Below are 19,117 nucleotides of genomic sequence, written 5' to 3' on the forward strand. Positions count from 1 at the left end.
CAAGTTTTTTGCAGGGTGAACGGTCAACCCTGGTAAAAAGCAGGGTTGAAGTGCTGGAATTTCGACATGGGTTGAACCGTTCACACTATTTAAAAAAAAAACATGTTAAAAGGCAAATTACAGGATCGACATGCTAGACCCGGGAATTTGCCTAGCAGGGTAATAGACAATTTTTTGGGAAAAACTCGTGTCTCGTGGTATGTTGACCGTTATTAGGCGTCAACCTCATCACTGTCAACCAATAGTGTTTGACCAAGTGACTGTCGACCTAGACATTGTGAATCCATTATCCCAGAGGGTTTAGATCGTTTGGTCTACAGCAAGTTGGTTGACAAGCATTAGGTCAATAGGTCAACACAAGCAATAGGTCGACGGGGTCTAGGTTGACAGTCAAAAGGTCGAAATGGGGTTTTTCACTGTTGACATGGACACAGTTTCCAATGCATCGCTCATGATGCTTCATGCACACTGTTTCATTCTCCCACAAGTAGGGCATGAAATACCGCCTGTCTGTACATGTCGGCTCAAAAAAACTGTGAAAACCCCCATGTCGACCTTTTGACTGTCGACCTAATGGCCTGTCAACCTAAATACATGTTTACCTATCCCCATGTAGACCTAATAGTGTTGACCCATTGCTAGTCAACCAATGACCATATCTCATCCCAGAACCCTACAATCCCTAGGTCTTCAGGACACAGCCCTTTCTCACCTCATCTATCTGCTTTTCTCTGATTCCACCTCCTTTAAGCTACCTCTCTCAGGCCCTTATTCTGGTTGGTGCGGTAATGTCCGTGTGCGGTCGGTCCGCCGATGTTTTGTGTCTGCGCATGTGCAGAGGCGTCTCTGCGCATGTGCGAGCGGGGCGTACGGCCAAATCCCGCATGAAATGTGAACACTCCGAACAGGGGGTGGAGAGGGGCGTGAAGGGCTATTTGGGCTCATTACCATATGCATACGCCCCGCGTTTCATGGGCGTTCCCATGCAAACGCTGGGCGTACGTATGGTAATGCGGCCGTGACGCACGTGTAGGGGGCGGACATATGACATCGCCGGATGTCAGCTGCCCACCCAGATCCCTGCTTTTGCACGGAAAAATGTCCGTGTGATCTGAGGTTGCGGGAGCTGGTGGACCACTCGGCCCTGCATTCGATGGTCTGCGACCATCGAATGATGGGGGAGGTTCCCTGAGATGGAGGAGGCGTATTCCATGAAAAATACACGTGCGGTCCGTTCGGCCAGCTTCTTACCGCGTACGGACGGAGTTGGCGATCCGTATGGAAGGCGGGGTTTCGCACGCACGGTTCTGGCCGCATATTCGGATCCGGCCGCACCGATCAGAATAAGGCCCTCAGTTGGGAGTACCTCCGGTCTGTAGGTCATCTGCTTTTCTTAATCTACTGTATATAACATCTTTTGGCAAACAAAACTGCTCTTTTGGATTTCAATATCCTCTGTATGCAGATGATACTCAAATTGCCTATCTTCCTCAGACTTGTCACCATCAGTGGTGGTCTGTGTCACTGAATGCTTTTTTGGATGTCTTCTTGCCACTTCAAATGGAATATTTTCTAAGCAAAGTGAATTCTATTTCTACCAACCAATAGTAGTTATCAACCTGTTATCTCTATCACTGTTTAGCACACAACAACCAATGCCTAGATGTCATTCTTGTCTCCGAACTGTTCTTTGTTTTGTCTGAATTTGCTGTAAAAAAAAAAAAAGGTACTCTTTACTTAGAAGGGCGCCCATCTCGGCCATCTTGGGCATTGAATGCACTAAAAAATCAGGTGCGATGCGACAGACGAGATGCCCGAGATTTCCCATAGGGAACAATGTTAAATGTCTCAATTGACCCGATTTTCCTGTTCAATGCCTCAATTGACCCAATTTTTCCATAGGAAACAATGTTAAATGGGCCACAGAGGCCAAATAGGCACCCTGAAGTGAATAATGGCCACCCGAATTGTTAACGCCACCCCACGATCAACGTCAACCCGAAGCGTGGCGAGCGCAGCGAGCCCGCGTCCTACGACCTTTTCATACCCCCACTATCCACGTCGGCGTGGAGTTGAGAATAGAAAGTGTGGCGAGCGCAGCGAGCCACCGAGCCCGAAGCGTGGCGAGCGCAGCGGATACCTTCACAGGTATCCGCGTCCCCACGCGGGCTTCACAGCTGTCCGCGTACCCTCGCGGGGCTCGCTGCGCTCGCCACGCTTCGGGCTCGGTGGCTCGCTGCACTCGCCACACTTTCTATTCTCAACTCCACGCCGACGTGGATAGTGGGGGTATGAAAAGGTCGTAGGACGCGTACCGCCGCCCCTCGCGGGCTCGCTGCGCTCGCCACGCATCGGGTTGACGTTGATCGTGGGGTGGCGTTAACAATTCGGGTGCCCATTATACACTTCAGGGTGCCTATTTGGCCTCTGTGGCCCATTTAACATTGTTTCCTATGGAAAAATCGGGTCAATTGAGGCATTGAACAGGAAAATTGGGTCAATTGAGACATTTAACATTGTTCCCTATGGGAAATCTCGGGCATCTCGTCGGTTGATCGCACCCGATTTTTTAGTGCATTCAATGCCCGAGATTTTTTACTAACGATGCCCACGATCAAAATCGTGGGCGCCCTTCTAAGTAAAGAGTACCAAAAAAAAAAAGTAAAACAGTCAACCTGCACTAAAAGATTCTTTTGCAACCTAGTGTGCCGAGAATGGTTGTGTGGTGTGAATGCATCAACGATGCATGAGGACATATCTGTGTGTAACAAAGGTGGTGTACAGATGGGGCACTTCCCATCCTGGCTGGCGGATCGCCAGAACGTCCCCGCTGGCGACCCGCCAGCAGCCTCGCCAGCGAATATACGCGCGTCTCATTCTCCGTCGCCAGCGCGACGGAAACCCTGTCCGTCTCCGCCTCAGGAAGACGGACAGGGTTAGGGGGGGTGCGGGCAGGCGGCGGGGACCCCGGGTTACCGCCGGCAAGCCGGCGTGGACCCGGGGGAACGGATGGAATCGCCGTCGGAAGGGGATGCGCGCGCCTCTCGTTCTCGCCATCGCCATGGCGCTGGCGTTGGATGGCGGCTGGCGACACCAGCGCCATCCCCTGCCAAGATGAGACCTGCTCCATCTGTATGCATGTAATTTGAAGTTTTTAGGAAATACTATACAGTATTTTGCTAATAATATGGCACATATTTATTTGGGATCCCCAATATAGGTATACCCTTCACTGTTTTTGCTGTACAAGTGTAGAATACAGATGTAGCTGCTTTCATCCATCCCGAGGCACAGGCACACTTACTGCAGGTGTGATTAGCTGCAGCCCCATGTATGTGTCTATGCACCTGCCATAGCCATGGGCACACTAGTACCAGTTTTGCGGCTAATAGGACGCATCGCAGCAATGTGTAGATGATCGCACGTGCACCCCAGTTTTAATGGAGTCCCTCTCTGCCAGCGCTCACCAGAGGGGAGGTGCTGGCGAGCGCAGGCACTGAACAAGATGGGCTCCATCTGTATGTTTACAATGAATTGAAAGTTTTAAAACCTGAATTGCTATCTTTCTTTAAATAATTTGAATAATGTTCAATAGTGCTGTACAAACTAGAACAAGCCCGCAGTATACAGTTTACAAAATGTAATTATTGCTCTACACTTCCATATTACCATGCCAAAATATTGACTATATTCGTCTTAGGATCCATCTTCATTTAATACTACTTAGGATAAAAGGAGAGGGCACTTATGTCTGCTGACTTCCTGCAATTAGTGTGCATAGCCATCTTCAGGTCACTGTGAGCAGATCATGTGTATGCATTAACCAGCAGAGTAATGGGGGAGGAGGCATGCCATATCATGGACACATTTGTAGAGATTGATATTAGGCAAGGTTCAATGTTAATTTAAGTCTTCACACGTACGGTAAGAGAAATGGCTTGGTACTAGATTTGTACCTTGATTTATGAAGCAGTTGCTAAAATAAGTTATCACAAGGAACAAACATACAGTAGGTGGCACGGCCATAAGAATAACAAACCTAAAAATGTGTAATTCTCACTAAAAGTCTTGAATCTCAGTTTGATGGTTTAATTCAAAACCATTTAAAAACATATAATGGAATCAGGACCACTACACAATTGTATCTCTGTAGCCAAATCTACTGAATGGTAACCTCCAACCTAATTCATTTCTTAATTATCTTAAACATTCATTTCTTGTCACAGCAATATGGCATTTCATGCTTTATTAATTTTGTCCTGCACAAATTGTGCATCTGTATTGCTAGAATGGAAAGATGCGCCTTCACAACTATCATGTAATTAGGGGTTTCCTTGGGAGGATGTGCTGAAAGCTGCTGAGGAGATCTGGCTAAATGTTCTTTGCCTATGAGTACTGGTAATCACAATGGGGCAGATGTATTAAGCTTTAACCAGATAAATCCAAGGGTGATAAGGAGAGATAAACGTCCAGCCAATCACCTACTTACTGCCGTGTTACAGGCTGTGTTTGAAAAAAGTCAGTAAGGAGCTGATTGGCTGGACGTTTATCCCTCCTTATCACACTTGCATTTATCTCTTGTTAAGGCTTAATACATCTGCCCCATTGTGTTTTCAGCTAACTGTGGCTGACCACAAACATGTGATGGCCATTTTGCTTGTTTGTGCATTGTTGGGTGTGAGGTGTTTGAATAGTCTCTCTCCATGTGTTACAGTAGTTAGTTTGATTGACTATGTTGTAGAGGTATAAATTCAGTGTGGGCAAGCCTGAACTGTAGTTAGGTTCACGTAAGAATTAAAATGGGAATTTCAATGGAGTGTGCTCAGAAACTATACCCGTGGGGGGACAAGTGTGATGGGCCTCAGCGATCTGAAGGGCCCCAGAGCTTCCATGCCCCGGCATGACCACCGCCTGTACTAGCTGGCCTGTCAGTGACCCTCATGGCCCAGCCGTCTACTGTGCACCATCTGTATGTGGCTGAGTGTGACTGACTCACTGTGTGCCACTGCTATCTACTGTGTGTGCGCCCTGCCACTAGGCGCTCAGAGCCAATTACTCTGTGTGTGCGCACGGCTTGGGGCCGCAGATGCACAGCCGTGAAGTCCGCACCTGAAAACAGTATCTGGAGCAGTGAAAGGTTCAATGAGGCTAATGCAGAATAGGGTTGTATGGATTTGGGATTAGGTGGGGGCCGCCAGAAATATAATTGTACAAGGCCCCAAGATTTCTGTTGCCGGCTTTGACTGTACCTGTTTGGAACCAGTTATAAAACAATGCTGTAAACATCACCCCAGGATTGCACCACATACAGCACGCTAACACAGACCTGACAGCCTGTTATTGGCTATGGCAGGCATTCCCAGCCACAGTCCTCAAGGCACACCAACTGTGCAGGTTTTAGTGATAGCCAGGCTTTAGCACAGGTGACTTAATTAGTATCTGAGGGATTTTGATTAAACCATCTGTGCTGAAGCCTGGATTTCACTAAAACCTGCAGTAGTGGTGTGCCTTGAGGACCGTGGTTGGGAATAGGGTGGCCAATCCCGGGATAGGGATTGGCGGGATCCCGGGATTTGGCCCCAAAATTGCCGGGATTTGAATCCCGGGATTGGAGCTTCCAATCCCGGGATTTCGGGATTAAACTAGTCTAATGCTGGGCAGCGTCTGAGCACTTGCTCAGACGCTGCCCAGCTACTCCCGTCCTGGCTGTGCAGCTCAGACGCGCAGCGTGGTCAGAGGTCATGCTGCGCGTCACACTGTGCAGCCAACTGAACACGCCCCCGCACCTCCGCTCTGTACTACCGGTCCCGGAGCTCCAGTCTGTCTGAGATCTCGCCTCCTGCGGCCTGCCACTGTGACCAGGCGTGACTGTGTGCGGCCGGGGGAGGTCAGGCGGCAAGCGAGTTGTGACACTGGAGGTGAAGACCTGCGGCCTGCCGCAGCACTGAACCCGCTCGCCACCCGACTTCTCCCGGCTGCACAGTCCAGTGTGACACTGTGACTAACCTACCGTACCTCCGGCATCACACCAGCAGCCTCCGTCCATTCCACTGCCGCCTGTGCCGCTCGAAGTAAGACACTGTGGGGGGGAAGTTGGGTGGTTTTCTTATTAGGGATGCCAATCCCGGGATCCCGGGAATCCCGGGATTGAGCATTTTTCAATCCCGATTCCCGGGATTGAAAAAATGCCTCGAGATTGGCATCCCTAGTTGGGAATGCCTGGGCTATGGAAAGCCATCCACCCTCCACTCATCTGTTGGTAATACCTACAGATGATGCATGAGGGCCCACAAGTAATCGCCGGGCCGTACACACTGGGCGGCTTTTGAGCAGAAAGCAGCGCAAACTGTAAAAGAGAGCTGCTTTCAGCTCAATATCGTCCAGTGTGTATTGTCCTTAAAGGCTCTATCAATGTCGATATTTATGTGATCAAAGAACAATAAGTGAAAAGCGTAGGTTACGTATTATGTCCGTAACCTGTGTACCCTTTATTCCTAGCTACGTGCGAACAAAACGTAGCGCAGCGTAGCGTACCTTTATCGTGTATTATACACTGAAGAACCAATGCATTAATAGGAGATCCCTTCGCAGTACTTTGTCTCTAATCTGCGAATATACTTTTAAGGAAATGTCCGTAATACACCTTATCGCTAGATGCGAATAATAGACGAGACCACGGTATAAAGGTGAGGAGATAGAAACTCCGTAAATAGTGTATTTAGTCCCTAATGGACAAAAGGGGATTACAGAAATAAGAAAACACAGGTTAACACGTTATACAATTGTCTAACAATGAATATACAAATCAAACTCTACTAGGGAAAGAAAACAGGCACAGAATACAATCAGCCAACAATACAATAAAAGTAAGTACAGGGAATGCAACCGTTTACCGTCTCAAATATGCGCAGCGCAGTCCGGTCGGAGCTCGCTATATTCAGATTGAACTATAGCCCGGTCAATGGTAAGGGAAAAGAAGCAGTGCCGAAGTGACCGAGGCCGCCCAGGGTCACCTAACTTATAGGGTCAGAAGGGGGAGGTCAAAGGCCGTTCCTATTGGTCAGGGTTCGGATGTCCAGTCCTCAGTGATTGGGGCAAAGTATTACACCTGGTTTGGATAGGTGCAGGGGGAGTGAACTTTGGAGTCCTTTGTCTGTTGGCATCGTCGTCAGGGGTCGTAAATAGCAGCAAGAACCGGTTATAACTAGATTCTTTTGTCACACACATTTAAACAGAAATAGTCCTTGGAATATGGATTTTTGTCCGTAATTATCGGACCGTATGAATTGCGAATTATTCGCAATGACCGGAATACTGCGCATGGGAAATGGAACGTAACGGTACCAAACATTATACAGACAGAAGTATGTAATGCTGACTAAACTATGTGTAGTGCTCTAAACCTTTAATTAACTATATTTTATTTGGTGTAAGTATGGTATTATGAATTTATGTGTAATAGTATGGCTGCGCTTCTGGTCCACTTTGTCACACAGACTCGGGTATGTATACTTTATTTGCGCAACTCTGCGAACCAAAATGGCGGCCATACTATCCTAAAATGGCGTGTGTGCAACTCGACTTTAACAGCTCATAAACACAAAGGGCCTTATTCTAGTTCACTCTTAGAGGCAAATTCCTTCTCAGATGGACAAAACCATGTGCACTGCAGGTGGGGCAGATATAACATGTGCAGATAGAATTAGATTTGGGTGGGGTTTTTCTTCAAAGTGAGATCCATATTGCAGTGTAGAAATAAAGCAGTCAGTTAGTATCCTTGCACCGAAACAAAATAACTCACCCAAATCTAATTCTATCTGCACCTGTTACATTTGCCCCTCTGCAGTGCACATGGTTTTGTCCATCTGAGAAGGATTTTGCCTCTAAGAGTGAACTAGAATAAGGCCCAAAGCTTGTTACAAACAAATCACAGCTTGGTAGTCTGCCCTTACTATAACAATTCATTAACAATACACTATGATCTTATGGGGGTATTTATCAAAGCTTGGTGAGAGATAAAATTGTGAGCAACAAGGTATTAGCTAATCAGACTCTGCCTTACATTTTACAGCCCGTGTTTGAAAAATGACAGGAGCACAGATTGGTTGGTACTTTGTTGATGACAATTTTATCTCTTTACAAGCTTTGATAAATAGCCTTCTTAATGTGGTAATTGTCAATGAGCATATCTGTTCACCACCAATGTAATAAATCAATAGTAAATACTCTACTACTTAGCTACTGTAGCTTTACACCAAAACATGTCTGCAATTTGGAGGACTCCATTTACTGTAGCATGTATTGGAAGATATAACCAGGTTAATTTTAAGGAATCATCCCAAACTTTCCTTTCCAAGACCTATGTGGTGTTAGTGGATAAAAATGGTTTCCTACAACTTGAATTACTAAAGTCAATTTATGCAATCCTCTTTAAAAATATATATATATATATTTGTATAGTGTTGTATGATTATTAAGGCAACCACTTTTCCTTTCTCTGTAATACTGTAACATCACAATTTAGGAGCAGTCACTCTAATACCCCTTTCACATTGCACAAATAACCCGGGTCTGACCCGGGTTGTTGCCTGGTTAATATGCAGTGTGAAAAGGGCCTTCTGAAAATACCCGGGTCCAGCAACCCGGCATTCCGATTCGGGTTGCTGTGCAGTGTGAACCTCCCATTTAACCTACTGTACATTGAAGTTGATAAGCACAATTATCAAAAATATCACAGATACCTAAATGTAATACCTTTTGTAAAAGCACAAGGGCGTTTCTAACCAGGCGCAAAAATGAATGTTAATTAGTGGAGCAGCTGGTAAACCTTTAAGGGACCATCAATCCCCAGTACACATGGTAAAACAAAAAGATTTAATGTGAACCAGCGCTTAAAATGAACTGATACAGTCCTTATAGAGGAGTAAGATGTACTCCAATATACTGTATACACTTATCAGGTAGTATAAATCTTGCAGGGACCCGATGAAGAGAGCAATGATCGAATGCACTCCCTGAGACAGACACTTACTTTAGTGTTCTGTCTCGCGTTCCCATAGCGTTTTCTTTATCAGCTATGCACACAGATCCCACAATGGTGTAAATATTGCAGAACTTACTTATTGTTTCTATCCCGCGTTCCCGTAGCAGGTACTTGAATCACAAAGTCCACGTTCCACAGGTAAAAGGTTTAATAGATAAAAACATGAATACAAAACATCACAGCGGTGTGAGACAGCTGGAACAGAGGGGTGATGTAGATGGTCCGGTGTCAAGCGCTGCAGACGCTGTCAGCCTTCGGGCACCTCCTGGTCTTTCACAGCTTTCCTCACCGCTGAACAAACTGCCAGAGTATGGGCAGTAACGGCAGAAACGCGTTTCGGAAATAACTTTTCTTTTTCAAGATATGCCGCACAGTCTCCCGGGCTTCCTTTTAAAGCTGATGTATTTGGTCATCTGACCTCGTTCAACCAATAGGATTCCCTATAACTCGGCTTTTGTATTTTAATTCATTTATACATAATACGTATCCAATAAAATACTTAACCAATAGGATTCCCTATAACCCAGCTTTTATATTTTAATTAAATAAATGAATATTGTGTATATATACGATATTGTATTACCCTTGTTGTATATACTGTTGTTTTAACATTGATGTTGTATTTTATTGGATCCGTACAGTATTATGTATAAATGAATTAAAATACAAAAGCCGGGTTATAGGGAATCCTATTGGTTGAACAAGGTCAGATGACCAAATACATCAGCTTTAAAAGGAAGCCCGGGAGACTGTGCGGCATATCTTGAAAAAGGAAAGTTATTTCCGAAAAAAGCGTTGATGCCGGGGCAACTGCAGCACGACACGGAACCTCACCGAACACTCTGTGAGGGAAGCGGTGTTCGGTGAGGTTCCGTGTCGTGCTGCAGTTGCCCCGGATGGTGGTAGGAGGCTTGCCTGGCTTGTTATATATACATCATGTGGTAACCAGCCCACTGCTGTTTTTAAAACGGTACGAGTACTGATTGACTGTACCGTGGATATTTTATATCTATTAAATCATATCTGGTTTTACACTATGGAGCGCTCCTCCGGTGTTTCTTTTTGTACAGATTGTCGCTTGTTCCTGTGAGTCCCAGGAATTACTTTGGAGGAAGCTGCAGTTCAAACTTGGAACTTTTAGTGTCTATTTTAAAGGGTGCTCATATCCTTTGTTTCTGACTGGTGCTAGCTAACCACAAATTAGCGCTGATTGGATCCACCTTAATCCACTTTTCTACAAATATAACACATCGTTTTCTTTTAAAAACAATTGGAATCCTATTTGTTAAATAGTTGACTAATCTATAAAAACACACTTTGTAAAATGGTTCAAATATTCATGGTGTGCACTGTGGTAAAAGTCCTGAATGACCCAGATTTGTAAAGTTATGAAAGTTCTATAGATTAGGAGAGTGGCATAAAGCATACATCCTTGTCTTTGTCAATTTTCAGTTCCTACTCTGCTCCCACCCCCCAAAAAAATATTATTATCCTTCATATGACAGCCCTGGAAATTATCCATGGTAACAGGATGCTAATAGCTTAAGTGGTTGGTTCATCTGACAGTTTTTAGGATGAGTTGTATGCAGGGTCACAGCATAGAAACCATTAATCCCGAGTTACCTCATTTATTCCGCGTTCAGACTTGTAATGGAAGAGAAATTAGAGCTTCCTGCCAACACAGCTTGTAATAATAGGACATTGTTGGAACAGTTCCTATTTCATTTTTGCCAATCAAAAGAAAATCTTTATATGTTTAACTGTAAATAAACAAGAAAATGCAGGTAACCAAAAAATTGTTCCCCTCGAACATAAGAAGTATAGTTATTCACTATGTTTAAAAAGGAAGTCTGTTGCATCCACTCTGAGTTCAGATTTTGGATTTACTAGATTCTTAATAAAAACTGTTGTCTAATAACTTTTCATGCTACAGTATATAGTACTAGAGTAGTTTTTATCACAAAATGAGCTTGTCTGGTATAACATTGGTTTCCAGATTTAAATGGGGGATTTTGGCTTAACTTCCCTTACCATTTTGACTAAATTGTCAAAATTGTAGGGAATGTTAGCCAAAATCACAGTGTTAAGGGGCTTGTGATACCATTGCTTGGCCCCTGAGGTCAATTTCACAAACAAACCAAAAAAAGATTTTGAGCCTACTCATCTGGTCCCCAAAAGAGTGTGCACCGTCACTCATTCTGCCTACTTCCTAGTGAAATGTGCAGGATGGGAAGATAAAAACACTAAAGCTGTGGTCCCTATAGATGGGGCTTAATGATGCATTCTATGTGAATTATAATTTTAGCCTTTCCCCTATACAAATACTCCAAAATTGTGATGGGGACAGGGCCTAATGACGCATACCCATACCCAGCTGCCAGCTTCTCTCAATGGGGCATCTCCCAGAGAGGAATTAATTTATACTTTGAGTGCCAACATCTCTGTGAGAGATGTTCAAGATATCCGCTAAGAAGGCCAAAACTGTTGCAACAGGTGCATAAAATTAAGCATGCAGCCATGTAAACTCCAGACGAGCATAAACAGTAGTATGGATTGTAACAAATAGCTTAGTTACTTCCAGCGTGGCACTGTGATCGTGTGCCACCTTTCCAACAAGACAGTTTGTCACATTTTTGCCATGCATGAGTTACCAAGATCATCTGTAAAGGGGCCCATAACACTAGCAGGTGTGATCTTACGACCCACTGTAAATAGTGCTATGCCAACCATTTGGCCTGATTGGTGGCCATCAATGATCGACGATCCTTTGGATTATCTGGGAAATTTAACATGGTAAAAATGTCCTGTTTCCACAGTGATGTTGCACATACTGTATGGAGAGATATAAACATTACATATGGACATACTTTTAGCTATTTGGTATATATTTCAAATATCACTTGAAAACAACATAACTGTGTGATCTTCACTTTTAGTGTTAGATTCTATCAAATAGTACCACTATGGAGTATGCTGGCTCTTTACAAGCAAATGTCAATAATAATTATGACTCAAGTGCAGCTTTAGGCTGATTACTAAAACATATCGGAAATGTAGTTACAGTAATGCTGCCCATGCACTTATGCGATGGGATTCGATGCGACATCGAAGTACGATGTCCATCGAATCCGATCACATTTTTGGGTGCAAAAGTCAGCACCCGATTTCGAATGCCATCTTCCGATGGCACATCGGGTGCTGGAAGAGGGCGGGCAGGGGGCGGCGGAGTAGTGTATGTTAGCAGTAGCGCTTGCGGGCGACGGGAGTCAGCGGTGGCAGAAGATTTGTTTAAAACACTGGGCTGCCCTGTGATTGGCTGAGCTCTCTCAACCAATCACAGGGCAGCCCAGTATTTTAAACAATTCTCCCGCCACCACGGACTCCCACCGCCTGCAAGCGCTACACTACTCCGCCGCCCCCTGATACGAGATGTAGGTACGCCGCCAGCGATACCTAGGGCCCCCGCTCACCAAACCCCACATCGCTGAGTGCGTCCCGTCCGCCCCCCACCCCCGGATTGTATTCGAGCAATCGCATGTGGTTAAAAACCGCATGCGACTGCTCCTACAATTCTATAGATATTATGTGCAGCATATAATATCTGTAGACGCGACATTCAACAGCGTGACCGCGCATCACGTTAAAGTCCCTTAAAAATGCATACAATCATTCGATTTATCGGCAAGAATTGGTCGAAATCGAATGATTGTATACAATATCTCACAAGTGTATGGGCAGCATAAGTCAGAGGCCTGCAACATATTACTTAACTCATAGTGAAAATTCTAAAGTAAAGTAGATGTGCATGTTAGTACTGCCAGGGAATTTCTATGTCACAGAAATCAATGTGTAACCCGCTATGAAGCATTTATCAGCAAAGCTTGCAATACATTTGTGTGTGCATGGCGTAGATCTTGCCTCATGTTTTATGGCTATGTACTCTACTGTATGATCTCTGACAGTAATCTCATTTAAGGTTTTCCCAAAAGTGAAATTCTGCACTAAGCAGCATAACAAATACCTTCAATCAATAAAGGCCACCAATTTTGTCTTGTATGCTAATCCATGAACGCTCTTAGGCTCTGATGGAGTCTTTGCTGTTGATTCTCATCAATATCACATTGGAGTTCCTAAAGAGATTGGAAATGGATATAGGAGAATATGAAAATACAATGAGCGCAAGTCCTAAGCAGTCAGGATGTCAAGGGACTAAAATGGGTATTGACTGCTGAATTGAAAAGCTCATTTGATTTATTACACGTCAAGAGTGTTGATATGGGTGGGTCTCCGCTCATGTCACCTTTGGCATACTTTGTAAAATTGTCATTATGCTATTTGCCTTACATGCCGTCCAAACCGTACCTTACCATAAGTTTGTGTGTTTAATACAGTGGTTGAAGAAAAGTAACCAGCTAACTATGCAACAATTTATACTGTATTCTATTATTTACAATCCTGTACTCTGATTTCTGTTTTTTGTTTTTTTTTAGTTTATTTAATGCCAGAAATGGGAGATGCCTGCAACATTAATGGTTCATACACAGTGGGCATTGTTGCCCACTGTGTATGCCAAGTGATCACATAATCACTGGCCAGAAAATAGCTCAGTGCATACACACTGAGCAATTTTCACCTAGCCCAGCGATTTTCACAGGTGATGAACACAGTAGGAGACGGTGGAGTGTGATTCACTAGCCCAGAAAACAGGTCGACAGGTGTTGGTGGCCGGCAATGATGCGGGAGCGCTCATCAGTGTTCATCGCCCGGCCATACACACTTAAAGATTTTGAGCTCAAAGTAGCTCAAAACAGGAAAAAAATCTGGTTCTGCAGGTGACAAAATCAGATACCACAACAATCAGTCAATGTTAGCGGTGCAACTCCAGTTTCTTGGTGAGATTGGATCTACAAAATAAGGAAGTTGGAGTCCAAGAAACACCATAGCACAAATTACAGTATTCTGTTGTTTCCAGCCATATGATAATTAAATTCACAATAATACATTTCAAAAAGTGTATTCTACAAACCACGTTTTGTCGTCTCTAGGATGGTGGTTCGCTGAGGAAGCTGTAAGGTGGACAGCGTTAAGCAGTTAATAATAAGTGCCAGTAAATCTCTTTAGTCCCCGAAGTTAACCTGAACAAGTCTCAACCATCACACCATGAAGGAGTTGTATGTCTCTTACAATACACTGTGAAGTCTTGCAATGTTCTTGTGTGTGTGTTTTGGTGCAACATTATGCTGCATATAAAAGGAACAGCTCATCATCGTTCCATACTTTTTTTTTTTTTGGTGTTAAGTGTTATCATATGCTGTTTTTATAAGCTAAAGATATTTTTTCCCTGTATTATTCTATATACAGCATATAATGATGAGAATGTCAGTCCATTGTTACATAATTGCCGATCATACATTTTTATATCTATGTATAACATTTTGTTTGGTTTGCTCTAGGAGATACGAGTCGCATCCAATTTGTGCTGACCTTCAGGCTCAAATTCTCCAGTGCTATCAGCAGAACCCAAAACAGACTTTGAGCTGTTCTGTATTGGCCAGCCAGTACCTGCAGTGTGTCAACAGTGCCAAACAGGTAAGTGGCTGCATCTCTGAACATTGCACATCCACTCTTGTACTGTCTTACTTATTGTTTGTGTGATAAATAATTGTTGCATCTTTTAAGTTCTAGATATTTTTTTAATTATAAATTAACACATTTTGAGACTTTTCTCATATTTACAGATCTCTACAATGTTAGATTTATGCATTTTCAGTAATCTTTAAGATTGCTTTATCAGAGATGAGTGTTTGATTTGTTTTATTTTGTTTTTTTGCTGGTTTAATCCTAGAACACTGTGTATGCCTATATAAATCTGTAAATAATGTGAACAAACTAATTTGCAGTTATTGCAAATTTTTAAATCATGTTGCCTGGTGTTTTATTTATTGTCAGACGCACACAAAGGAGATAATGTGAAGGGAATAGATCATCTTTTGTTCTTTCTCAGAGGACTATCCTTTTGCAAAAATTCCTAGGTCTGATAATTGCCTTGGTGCTTGTCCCAATTTATGGGAAGTTGGGAGTTATTTTCCCACTAAGTTGAGACATTTGCCTCTGCTCTTGAACACATATGGATGTAGCCTGCTTCATCTTTGTGCATGCATCATAGCAGTGACTTGGTGCAAATAGGGAGCATCCACAATTCGACAATGCTTTCTTTAGGATAGATACATTGCTTACGTTTACAAAGTAAATGATAAGAAGAGAAATATAAATCAAATCAATATTTGGTGTGACCACCCTTTTCCTTCATAACAGAATCATTTCTTCTAGGTACACTTGCAGAAATACATGGATTTTTTAGGATTATAGTCATTTTCATACTGTATGTAGGTTGAAACTGTGTAAGAGGCTTAAAACTGGGTGAGAAACAGCCAAGCTCTGTTACAAAAGTGAAGTTGTGGAAGACCATTTCATATCTCCGGTCATTCACCTTGGCAGTGGTTATACTGCATCAGCAAGGTCTCTCTCAGGCAAAGATTTGAAGTAGACTGAGGTTTCAAGTTGTTCCAGTTGTTAAAAATTGGAAGTGTGATTTTTAAACCGTCTATTGAAAATGTTGACTAATCGTTACATTTCAGCTTCCTACTTGGTTTGTGTATCTCTATAGGCCATATCAGGCTAGGTATTCTTCAATCTGCATATGTTTTACATTGCTTAGTCATTGAACAACTATATGCGAGGGGTGCCGGATGGCCTCCCGACAGTCGGGTTTTTGATGGTCAGTAGACCGATGTCAGAATCCCGTCTGTTTAAAAGCCTGTCAGCCGGATCCCAACTTACAGGCGCTATTTTCTCTCGTGGGGGTCCATGTCCCTCATAGAGGGGTAATAGAGCCTGCAGCAGTGCTTGCCCCCCTGTCAGAGTCCTGGCAGTTGGGATTCTAACATTGGTTTAATAATTGTCGGAATCCCACCTGTCGGCAGCTAATAACCACCCATATGCAAGTATAGACCTGTGTTTATTTCTTCCTAAACTGCATTTTTCCTAAACTGTCTTCTTAATTGAATTCAACAGTTACAGTAATTGTACAATAAATAGAACTATGTCAACAGATTTTTGTAGTTCTAAATATATTATTCTGAAACTATACCACTACTTTTGCACAAAGAAATTCAGTAGATAAGCCAGTCATGCTGGGTCAAATGCAGGCATTATTTATTACCTGTTAATTTTAGAGCGTACATTCTGCAGCACTTTACTTACATTTCTATCTACCCGTTCACAGTTCCTGCCCCAGTGAGGCTTACAACCTATATTACCTATCACATGTACATGCACACTACACCACATTTCCTACCACATGTACAAGCTATGTTAATTTAGTTTGAAGCCAATTAACTTACAAGTATATTTGTGGATTGTGAGTGGACCCTGGAGATCCCAGAGGAAACCCACGCAAGCATGGGGAGAATATACAAAATCTACACAGGACCATTTGCGATAATCAAACCCATGACCTTAGTGCTGTTAGGCAGTAATACTAACCATTACACCGCCCAATGCATGTACTTATAGTGGGTGCCATTGCTATGGTGCAGAGAGGCTTAAGCCATATGCACAAAAATATTTGGACTCCTGACCATTACACCAAAAGGAACTGTAATGACACTGTATTCAAAAACATAATATGTAGTCGTTCTCACTGTTGCAGCTATAACCGCTTCCACTCTCTTTGAACGACTTTCCACATGATTTGTAGCGTTTCTTTGGGAACATGTGCCCCTTTATTCTGTAGAGCATTTATAAAGTAAAGCACTTACGTTGGATGAGAAGGCCTGGCTCGCAATTTCCTTTCCAGTTCATCCCAAAGGTTTTCAATCAGGTTGAGATTAGAGCTCTGTGCAGGCAAGTCATGTTCTTCTGTACCAAACTCCTCAAAACATTTCTTTATATTCCTTGCTTTGTGCATTGGCACATAGTCATGCTGGAATAGAAAAGGGCCTTACCCAAACTGTTGCCACAAAGTTGGAAGCATAGCATTGTTCAAAATGTCTAGGTATGCTGAAGAATTAAGATTTCACTTCACTGGGGATAAGGGGCTTGGCAAATATTCTAGAAAACAGCCCCATACTGTTATCCCTACTCCACTAAACTTCAGAGTTGGCATAATACAGTTGGGTGAGTCTGAGTTTGGCGAATGCCAGGAGAACTTTATCCACCTATCTAACTGCCAAACTGGGAAGCGTGATCTGAACACATTTCCACTGTTCCACAGTCTACTGTCTGTGTTCTTTACACCACTCCATCTGACGCTTGACATTTTTCCTAAACACTTTCACTTTCTTATAATATTTATTTATTACCAGTTTCTTGTATAGCGCATACATATTCCGCAGCGCTTTACAGAGTATAGTTGAACATTCACATCCGTCCCTGCCCCACGTTTAAAGTTATTGAGCTCTTCAGAACTATACATTTTGTATCACTAATGTTTGCAAATAGGGTCTTCATGGCTGTATGCTTTATTTTATACACCCGTGACAACTGGTCTGATCTGAAACACCTGAATTCAATAATTAACAGTTGTGGCCAAATACTTTTGTACATATAGTGTAGCTGTCTATCAAATTGCCTGCTAAGTAATTACAGTAGCTCATTGCCTAGCACTAAAAAGGGGAACTAGTCACCGCTAATATAGGTGGGGGCACAGGTTATTGAATAGAATAATTTATGAAGTGTATGTGGGTGATCTTCTGGAATATGATCAGCTTTCCTGGAGAGGTGAGTTGTCAGGGACAACTTGAAGTTCGAATTCAAGATCTTGTCTTAAAACCAAATCAGGAAAATGGCACGGATGTTCCCATTTGATGAAAAAATTAGCTGCATAATTGGGGGTAAGGTGCAATCAGAGAGATTGCTAGACTCTTCAGGGGTCAGAGAGATTGCTACTATTTCATTTAGTCTTCATGACATTACTGACACCTTTCAGAATGTAGGAAAGTGCTAGGGTGCGCTCTCAAACACTAGTTGGACAATTTATGTTAAGTTTGAATAATTACCAAACCGTGGTTATAAAAAAAGATGATCTTTTATTGATCTATTAACATTTGCATATAAAGCATCAACAATTGATAATAATTAAACTAATAAAAAAGTTACTTGGGGCATCTTAAATTTGGGAGGAATTTCTGTTGTGTCCAATAGTCGCATACTATTCGGCTGTCTAACTTCTACATTAGTATGTCTACCCTGGATCTACCTGAAGATGGTGAGTCTTCAGATATCCAGTTTTCTGATTTTATATGACTTTTTCTCTTTTTTTTTTTTTCAGGGCATGCTTGGAAGAGGTGGGTAGGACTTGAGCGCCTTCCCAGCCACTAAGACTGCAATCATATCCGAGGAACATCAGAACTAATTTTAATTTGAGGCTATACCTAGATAATATCATCACCAAAAAGAAGTTTCTAGTACACCTGTCCTTTCCAGTAATCACTACTAATGCAGTAGCAGTAACTCATTGTTTAATGGGAACCACACTGTTTGGTTTTATATAGTGTTCTGTTAGTGTTTACTGTAAGGTTCTTGACTGTTATCTTTAAACCCAAGTTTTCCACTGTATAAAATCAGTTTTGTTTATATTACAAATTGATTTACCTCTAAATTATAAATATGTTCTTGATACTTTTCCTTATTTAACATATTGCAGCTATATTCTTGTATCCTGTTGTACTGGACAGTTACAGACATATTTGTGTACTGACCTCTATTTTAAGCCTGGATTCCTAATAAAAAATTATTTTCTGAATGACAAACTCTATCTTGGGTCTTTTTTTTTCTGCCAGTGTTATGAGCCGCCTCCGGCGGGTTGGTGTTATTCATATTCTGTTTGTAGTTTTATATGTTTCCCCTGGATCAGTACTACGGGGTTTGCGAATCCACCTTGCCTGGGTTTGATGCACACCTCGATCTTTGGGTGTGGCTGCCTGCTAGGCTTCTGGGTATTTAGGTATTCCCCATCCTTGAGAACCTGCCGGTTATAGTTCTGTTTAAGTCTTGTCTGAGTCCTGTCATAGT

General features: G+C 42.8%; 1 protein-coding gene across 1 annotated transcript in view; it reads left to right on the forward strand.

Moving 5' to 3' along the window:
• The window catches only part of CHCHD3 (coiled-coil-helix-coiled-coil-helix domain containing 3), a 248,043-nt gene extending 229,188 nt beyond the window's left edge, over window positions 1-18,855 (forward strand). Inside the window, exons 8-9 of the mRNA XM_083183331.1 lie at window positions 14,497-14,632; window positions 18,375-18,855. Of these exons, the coding sequence (XP_083039457.1) occupies window positions 14,497-14,632; window positions 18,375-18,398 (160 nt within the window). The 3' untranslated portion in view covers window positions 18,399-18,855. The remainder of the gene's footprint in view (window positions 1-14,496; window positions 14,633-18,374) is intronic.
• Window positions 18,856-19,117: the final 262 nt, after the last annotated feature.

The sequence above is a fragment of the Crinia signifera genome, chromosome 4, assembly GCF_055691185.1.
Source record: "Crinia signifera chromosome 4, ASM5569118v1, whole genome shotgun sequence".
Lineage (NCBI taxonomy): Eukaryota > Metazoa > Chordata > Amphibia > Anura > Myobatrachidae > Crinia > Crinia signifera.